This window comes from Pan troglodytes, chromosome 18 (assembly GCF_028858775.2).
Source record: "Pan troglodytes isolate AG18354 chromosome 18, NHGRI_mPanTro3-v2.0_pri, whole genome shotgun sequence".
NCBI classification, from domain to species: domain Eukaryota; kingdom Metazoa; phylum Chordata; class Mammalia; order Primates; family Hominidae; genus Pan; species Pan troglodytes.
In genome coordinates this window covers 4436171-4444901 of record NC_072416.2, presented here as the reverse complement: position 1 = coordinate 4444901, position 8731 = coordinate 4436171, and the positions used below count along the sequence as shown (strand labels likewise).

General features: G+C 60.0%; 1 protein-coding gene across 1 annotated transcript; it reads left to right on the top strand.

Moving 5' to 3' along the window:
* Positions 1 to 2694: 2694 nt before the first annotated feature.
* NPW (neuropeptide W) lies at positions 2695 to 4786 on the top strand. Its single transcript, XM_024350081.2, has 2 exons — positions 2695 to 4342; positions 4564 to 4786. Exons 1-2 carry the CDS (start codon positions 4088 to 4090, stop codon positions 4648 to 4650), a joined length of 342 nt encoding a protein of 113 aa, XP_024205849.1. The 5' UTR covers positions 2695 to 4087; the 3' UTR covers positions 4651 to 4786.
* Positions 4787 to 8731: the final 3945 nt, after the last annotated feature.

Sequence of the window (8731 nt, the reverse complement as noted above, 5' to 3'; positions counted from 1 at the left end):
TGGGCTACCCCTGCCATGTGTTCCGGACACCCCACCCAACAGACGCCTCCCCGTGCCTCTGTTCCCAGTGACCTTTCCCTGCGTCCTGCGACTCTCACTCCCTTGGGCCACAGCAATAAACAAGGTAGAGGAGCCACTGCTGGTTTTCTTGTTGTTGTGGTTCTGTTTTGTTTTGTTTTGTTTTTTTGAGATAGAGTCTCGCTCTGTCACCCAGGCTGGAGTGCAGTGGTGTGATTTTGGCTCACTGCAACCTCTGCCTCGCGGGTTCAAGTGATTCTCCTGCCTCAGCCTCCCAAGTAGCTGGGACTACAGGCACCCGCCACCACGCCTGGCTAATTTTTGTATTTTTAGTAGAGACGAGGTTTCACTGTGTTGGCCAGGCTGGTCTCAAACTCCTGACCTCATGATCTACCTGCCTTGGCCTCCCAAAGTGCTGGGATTACAGGCATGAGCCACCACGTCCAGCTGTTTTTTTTTGTTGTTGTTTTGTTTTGTTTTTTTGTTTTTTTTTCTTGAGAGAGAAGGAGTCTTCCTCTGTTGCCCAGGCTGGAGTGCAGTGGCGCAATCTCCACTGCTTCTATTTGCTGTCACAGGGACTTCCATCCCAGCATAGACTTTCATTGATCAGTTTCCACAGTTCCCCCTGCAGAAGCTCCCCGGGCCACCTCCAGGGGGCATCCTGGACCCTCCCCTGACTGGCTGGAGTCCCCCCCAGGGGTCCAGAGACACCCACGTCCTCTTAGCCAGGAGTGGGTGGCAGCGCCAAGGGACCCTGATGGGGCCTGGCTCTGGCCCATGTCGTGCTGCACTACCCGCCCACCACACACTCCAGGCAGCTGTCAAGGACAAGGGGCCCTGGGGGAGCGTGGCGGGGACAGCTTCTTGCAGGGCCTCTGGTCCCCATGGTCCTCCAGGCGGTGCAGACAGCTCCATCTGCATCCCCCATTCTGCCCCTGTCACAGTGTTTTCCTGACAGGCTGGGGGTGGTCAGCCTCTGGTGCAGCAAGGATAGGTCCTAGCCACAGCGTTCATTGAGTGCTTACTGGGTACCAGGCACGGTTCAGCTCCCAGACCCACCACTGGATTATCAATGCCAACAAGATGATGAAGTGGCCACTGTTTTTACCCCCAGTTTACAGATGAGGAAACTGAGGCAGGAGAGGCCGAGGTCCTTATCCTCTTCCCCTCAGCTGCGACTGTCAAGCAGGGCTGGCGTCTCGCCACTTCAGTGTGGCCTTCCTGGGGAGGGCTGCTGCTTCCAAACCTCCTCAGGCTCACCAGACTCACTGGGGACCCTCATGCCTCAGGAGTGGGAGTCTGGCTCTGCCCCCAGACCTTCTGTTTTGTTTGTTTGTTTGTTTTTTGAGATGGAGTCTTGCTCTGTCACCCAGGCTGGAGTACAGTGGTCCCATCGTGGCTCACTGCAACCTCTGCCTCCCGAGTTCAAGTGATTCTCCTCCCTCAGCCTCCCGAGCAGCTGGGACTACAGGTGTGTGCCACCATGCCCGGCTAAGTTTTTTTTTTTTTGAGATGGAGTCTCACTCTGTCACCCAGGCTGGAGTGCAATGGCACAGTCTTGGCTCACTGCAACCTCCGCCTCCCAGGACCAAGCAATTCTCCCGCCTCAGCCTCCCGAGTAGCTGGGACTACAGGCGCATGCCACCACACCCGACTAATTTTTGTATTTTTAGTAGAGATGGGATTTCACTATGTTGGTCAGGCTGGTCTGAAATTCTTGACCTCGTGACATGCCTGCCTCGACCTCCCAAAGTGCTGAGATTACAGGCATGAGCCACTGTGCCTGGCAAGTTTTGTATTTTTAATAGAGATGGGGTTTTGCCATGTTGGCCAGGCTGGTCTTGAACTCCTGGCCTCAAGTAATCCACCTGCCTCAGCCTCCTGAAGTGCTGGGATTACAGGCATGAGCCACCGTGCCCAGCCTGCCCCCAGCCTTTCTGTGCCCTTCTGGACAGGGGTACCCTGTTCCCCCAAGCTGAGGCTCTTGGGCTCAGGTGCTAGGATGTATCTCACCTCCACCATTTACCCAACATGATCTGGGGCAGGTCAGTTCTCCCTGGGCCTCAGTTTACTCGTTGGTGAGTGGAGTCAATAATAGTTCCACTCATGACATTGTCTGGAGGTCAAGATGAGATAGTTCATGATGACCCAAAACGAGATCCCTGGTGTCTGGGACCCAGGGGCTGCCCCATGACTGACATGGTTGCTGAGGGAGGGCTGGATTCACCCTTGCTGGGAGGTCAGGAAAGACTGTGTCAGGCTCTGCCCTCTGGGAGGGGGTTGTTAAGCCCAGATGGCCACAGAGGGAAATTCTGAGGGACTGTCTGGCCCTGCGCCTTTTTTTTTTTTTTTTTTTTTTTTTTTAAGATGCAGTTTCGGCCGGGCACGGTGGCTCACGCCTATAATCCCAGCACTTTGGGAGGCCGAGGCGGGCGGATCACAAGTCACAAGGTCAGGAGATCAAGACCATCCTGGCTAACATGGTGAAACCCCGTCTCTACTAAAAATACAAAAAATTAGCCGGGCGTAGTGGCGGGCACCTGTAGTCCCAGCTACTCGGGAGGCTGAGGCAGGAGAATGGCGTGAACCTGGGAGGCGGAGCTTGCAGTGAGACGAGATTGTGCCACTGCACTCCAGCCTGGGCAACAGAGCCAGACTCCGTCTCAAAAAAAAAAAAAAGATGCAGTTTCACTCTTGTTGCCCAGGCTGGAGTGCAATGATGCAATCTTGGCTCGCTGCAACCTCCGCCTCCCGGGTTCAAGCGATTCTCCTGCCTTAGCCTCTCAAGTAGCTGGGATTACAGGTGCCTAACACCATACCCAGCTAATTTTTTGTGTTTTTCATAGAGATGGGGTTTCACCACGTTGGCCAGGCTGGTCTTGAATTCATGACCTTAGGTGATCCGCCCGCCTCGGCCTCCCAAAGTGCTGGGATTACAGGTGTGAGCCACCGCGCCCGGCCAAGGATCTGGGCCATTTAAGTGGAGTCTTGAAGGATGAGTAGGCGTTAGGCACAGACGCACAGAGGCAGGCAAAGCCACAGGCTGTTGGTTTAGGCAAAAATTGAGACTGGCTGGATAAAGTGGTCTTGGGGGACCATTACCAGAGAGGAGGCGCTGGAGGTCTGCAAGGCCTTGTCCTGCCCCTCCAGGGGTAGAGGTTCCAGGAGGAGCTGACTCTTTCTCCTGGAAGCCTCACAGAACCGCAGACCCCACGGACGGCTTGGTGTTGCCAACATGAGGCTTCTAAGGCTTCTGCGGGGAGATGGGTTGGTGGGGAGAAGCTGGGGGTGGGAGTGGACAGGACAGGGTGTGGGGACAGCTTTGGGAGCTATGCTAGGCAAGGACAAGGGGCAACTCTTGGGGGGAGTCACCCAGAGGGATCTTGAATGGTGCTGAAGGCCCCCGACAGCCCTCCTGCTATAGCCACTGTAGCTCTGCCTGCACCTGGGCCTTCGCTCTGCTGTCGTCTCACCGGCAGGAGTCTGGCTAAAGGGGCATCCCTCAGCCCTACTCCCTCATCAGTGTTCCCAGTACCCACTCCCTGGCACTTCCACTCCTAGAGGGAGGAGGCTGAGCAGGCAGAGAATGGGACGTGTCCCCTCAGAGGAGCCTCGAGCCCAGTTCCAGTCAGCGGCCCACTCAGTGAGGTGCTCAAGTACCCACGTCCCCCGCCAGCTGCCAGGGTTCCCTCTCCTCCCTCCGTCCCTCCCCCCATCTGGGGAGCCCAGCGGTACTGAGGGGGCGGAACGAGGCGGGGCCACCGAGCGGTTATAGCTGGGCCTGCAGGGGACCCACGGCTCGCTTCCAGCCTCCTGCGCTCCGGTACCTGGGCGTCCCAACTCCACTGCGCGCCCAAACCCAGCCGAGCCGGTTCGTGGCCCGCCCCGCCGGGCGGCCGTCGACGCGAGCGCCCTGGCGCGGCGCCCAGGGGAGCGGGGGGCTCCCGCGAGCCGGCCGCGGCTGGCACTGCTGCTGCTTCTGCTCCTGCTGCCGCTGCCCTCCGGCGCGTGGTACAAGCACGTGGCGAGTCCCCGCTACCACACGGTGGGCCGCGCCGCTGGCCTGCTCATGGGGCTGCGTCGCTCACCCTATCTGTGGCGCCGCGCGCTGCGCGCGGCCGCCGGGCCCCTGGCCAGGGACACCCTCTCCCCCGAACCCGCAGCCCGCGAGGCTCCACTCCTGCTGCCCTCGTGGGTTCAGGAGCTGTGGGAGACGCGACGCAGGAGCTCCCAGGCAGGGATCCCCGTCCGTGCGCCCCGGAGCCCGCGCGCCCCAGAGCCTGCGCTGGAACCGGAGTCCCTGGACTTCAGCGGAGCCGGCCAGGTACGTGAGAGGGGAAGAGGCCTGGACCGCCGCGGGCAAGGGGGTCTCGGGAGGTCTGAGCCGGAGCACGGAGCCGCGCGTTCAGGGGGCACCCTCGGGCCCTTCCATTCCCTGCTCCGCGCCCAGAAGAGCTTTCCCTGGGCAGGCTCGACCCTGGCACCCGGGGGCGGTGGTTGGAGGGCCACAGCCTCCTCCCCACGGCCTTGCTGTGTTCTCGTTAGAGACTTCGGAGAGACGTCTCCCGCCCAGCCGTGGCCCCCGCAGCAAACCGCCTTGGCCTGCCCTGCCTGGCCCCCGGACCGTTCTGACAGCGTCCCCCGCCCGCCCGTGGCGCCTCCGTGCCTGACCCAGGAGGAGTGGCCGCGCGCTTCCAGGAGCCGCTCATAGACCCCGCCTGCCGTCCGGTCAATAAAATCCGCCTGACTCCTGCGCCCCCGCATGCGACCCCTTCGTCTGCTTGTGTACTTTGCCGTCTAGCTCAGGGCGCAGACAGGCGCGCCCACGCCCTGGCAAATGTCAGGGGCCCCTCCCTCGCCGACCAGGGGAAGCGCCGGGCACTCAGCATTCATTTCAAACCTGGATCTGCCGGCACCCCCTCCCTCCCTTAGCCAAAGGCTTCCGCAGAGGATTAAGAACCCCTGGTCCCCTTCTTCTGGGTCATGCCCCGGGAGCAGGGGCCCCTCCACCTGAGCCCCACCTTGCTTCTTGCTTTTTTTTTTTTTTTTTTTGAGATGGAGTCTCTCTTTGTTGTCCAGGCTGGAGTGCAATGGCGCGATCTCGGGTTACTGCAACCTCCACTTCCCAGGTTCAAGCGATTCTCCCGCCTCAGCCTCCTGAGTAGCTGGGATTACAGGCACCCACCATGATGCCCAGCTAATTTTTGTATTTTTATAGAGACAGGGTTTCACCATGTTGGACGGGCTGGTCTTGAACTCCTGACCTCAGGTGATCCGCCCACCTCAGCCTCCCTCCCAAAGTGCTGGGATTACAGGCATGAGCCACTGCTCCCGGCCGCTCCTCTGCCTTTTTTTTTTTTTTGAGACGGAGTCTGGCTATGTCGCCCAGGCTGGAGTGCAGTGGCGCAATCTCAGCTCACTGAAAGCTCCGCCTCCCGGGTTCACGCCATTCTCCTGCCTCAGCCTCCCGAGTAGCTGGGACTACAGGCGCCCATCACCTCGCCCAGCTAATTTTTTGTATTTTTAGTTGAGACGGGGTTTCACCATGTTAGCCACGATGGTCTCGATCTCCTGACCTCGTGATCTGCCCGCCTCGGCCTCCCAAAGTGCTGGGATTACAGGTGTGAGCCACCGCACCCGGCCTGCTTCTCTGCCTTTTATCCCCCTCTGCATGCACTTCTGGTCACTGGCTCCAGCCCCCCCACATAAATGTGCCCTGCCATGTTGAACACCGAGGACCTCCATCCACCAGGCCCCCTCCAGTTCCCCTCCCAAGGGTCTGGGCCCCTCCTCCCTCCCGCTGCGTCTTCAACCCTCTCTAATCTTCCCTGGGACTCCAATGACTGTCCTGGACCCCAAACCACCAAGGTCACATGCCCTGATGCAGCCCACCCTTGGAGCCCTCCTGTGGCCATGTGGCAGGGTCCCCCCTTGGGGCCACCCAGCAAGGATTGGGGGAGAGGTGGTCCTGGGCCTGGCTCCAGGATGCCTCTGTGGAACCAGCTCCCCACCCCCAATTCTGGAAGCCCCCCTCCCCTCACTGGTAGGTCCTTTCCATCTCCAAGGTGTGTCTGTCTCCCAAATGTGGGTGCTTTTTATCTCCACCCCTTCAATTCTTTTTCTTTTCTTTTCTTTTCTTTTTTTTTGAGACAGAGTCTCCAGCCCATGCTGAAGAGGCACTATCTCGGCTCACTGCAACCTCCGCCTCTCTGCCTCCCCGGCTCAGATGATTCTCCCGCCTCAGCCTCCCCAGTAGCTGGGATTACAGGTGCCCGCTACCACGCCCAGCTAATTTTTGTATTTTTTTTTTTTTTTTTTGAGACAGAGTCTTGCACTGTTGCCCAGGCTGGAGTGCAGTGGCATGATCTCCGCTCACTGCAAGCTCCGCCTCCCGGGTTCACGCCATTCTCCTGCCTCAGCCTCCCGAGTAGCTGGGACTACAGGCGCCCACCACCACGCCCAGCTAATTTTTGTATTTTTAGTAGAGACGGGGTTTCACCATGTTGGCCAAGATGGTCTCCATCTCCTGACCTCGTGATCCGCCCGCCTTGGCCTCCCAAAGTACTGGGATTACAGGCGTGAGCCACCGTGCCCGGCCAACAGCCAATTCTTATGGAGCCCTTGGTTCCATCTAGCCCTCCCTCCGGCTCTGTGCTGGGTGAAGAGGTGGTCACACACCTCACAGGGCAACTCATTCTCCTCCTGCGAGCTCATTCCTTCCCACTCCTGCCCCTGTTCCTCACTGAACCTGACCTCTAAGAACATGGATGTCCTGACCTCGTCACCCCCACACCACGCCTCAAGGGCTCCCCACTGCCTATGGGACCCGTGCTCTGGCAGGGCTGGCCCTGCCTCCTCCCCCTTCCCCACCGCCTGCTCCAGACTGCAGATTGCAGGACAGCCCGGGACCTCCCCCGCCGAAGGAGGACTCCAGGGCCCCAGGCTGGGTTAAATGTTCTTCCTGGGGCTGCTTCAGCTCTGGCCTCCCCTTGCGCAGGCCAAGGTGCTCAAAGCTCTGTTCTCGCGGGGCTGGCGGGGGGGAGTTCAGTGATGTTCCCTGGTGCTTGCCTGGTCCAAGATGGGGAGACAGAGCCCATGAGAGGCTTCTCTGCCTCCCCCACTCCACACCCTTATTCCCCTGCAGCGCAACCAGGCCTAGGGCACCAGCCTCACCCCAGTCCCCACCCCACAGGACTGGATCGAGTGGAAGGAAGCCAGATGGGCAGGATCCTGGGGCAACTCCTCGCACGATGCAATGCCACCAGTTCCGGCCAGGTGGCGCTGCGCGGCTACTGTTCCGGGCGGTAGCGTCCGACCCGCGCCTCTAGCAACGGGCGGGGCTAGAGCCGCAGTGGGCGGGGCCACGACGGGTGGGCGGGGCCGCCCCGTCGGCGGCAGCGGTTTCCTGCCTCTCCCCACTCTTGGGTCGTCGCAGTCCCCCCGCCTTCTCTCTCTGTCTGGTCTGTGGGTCTCTGTTGGTCGCCTCCTTCTGTCGCGCTGGCTCCGCCTGCTCCACTTTCGGAATGTAAAGAGAGGCATGGTGCAGCCTGAGGGAAGAGGCCCTAGGCGCGGTCTGGTTATGCTTGAAGGGCCATTAATGTCCATTAGGAAGCCCCGCCTGCCTGAGCAGCTCTGGACCATTACCGGGAGTCGGAATAGTGGCCCCACCCCCAGACAGGGCCCCAGGCCACGGCCACACCCCGGAGCCCCGGTCCAGGTCCAGGCTCGGGCTCCCTGATATCGCTGGGACCTTGCTGGAGGGATGCGGGTTCAAGGCCGGAAGGAAAGCTCCTGCCAAAACAGGAGTGCACGGGCGGCCCCCACCCCGGTGGATCCCCCACCGACAGCCCAGGGGAACGGCTGAGACCTGCTCTCCCTCTGCTGGATAGGACCCACGCCTGGGTAGCATGCTGGCAGGCGTGGGTTAAGGGGGTTGGGTGGAGAGTTGGGGGATCTCCCAAGCCTCTGATTGCCCCTGCCTTGACTTTCTTCCCTCCTGCTGGGGCCCTGGGAGCCCACGTCACCCCCACCCCATCTGCACCCCACAGAACCAGGAAAATAAAGTCCACCCTCCTCTCGATGCTGACCCTACTCCCTCCCGCCCACCTCCCTAGCCCTTTCTTCGAGACACCGAGCACTTTGCGGCCCCTGAACACCTTTGCCCAGGTGCTTCCCTTCGCCTTTCTCTGCCTCCAGCGCAGCACCCATACGGGCCAAGGTCAGCCTCGGACCAGGGCTGAGAGCTTCCGGAGGCTGGCTGGAGAAGAGGCCTGGGAGGGTTTGCCCCCGAGAGCTTCTAGGTCACCCTTCCTTGCCTGTTCCTCCAGGCCCCTGGACTCACTGTCCCCTCTCACTGACTCTGCACCTCCTCTCAAATCGTGACCTCTGGTTCCTCTCTGGCTGCCTCATTCCTCCTGCTCCCTGCTTTGCTAGGCCCACTTCCTTTGTTGCCCGGCCCTTTGCTACTCTGTTACCCTCCTCAGCTCCTTCATGGCTTTGGGGACTCTTTTGTTAACTCTGTAGCAGCAGTGTGTCCGGTGATATTTCCTTGGTTCCTGGCCCTGGTTGTGACCTCATGTCCCTTGTGGCCCTTCCCTCTGCCATGCTGTTCTCCATCCCATCTTTTATTTTTTTATTTCTTTTTAAATTATTTATTTATTGTTTTTGAGATGGTGTCTACCTCTGTTGCCCAGGCTGGAGTGCAGTGACGCAA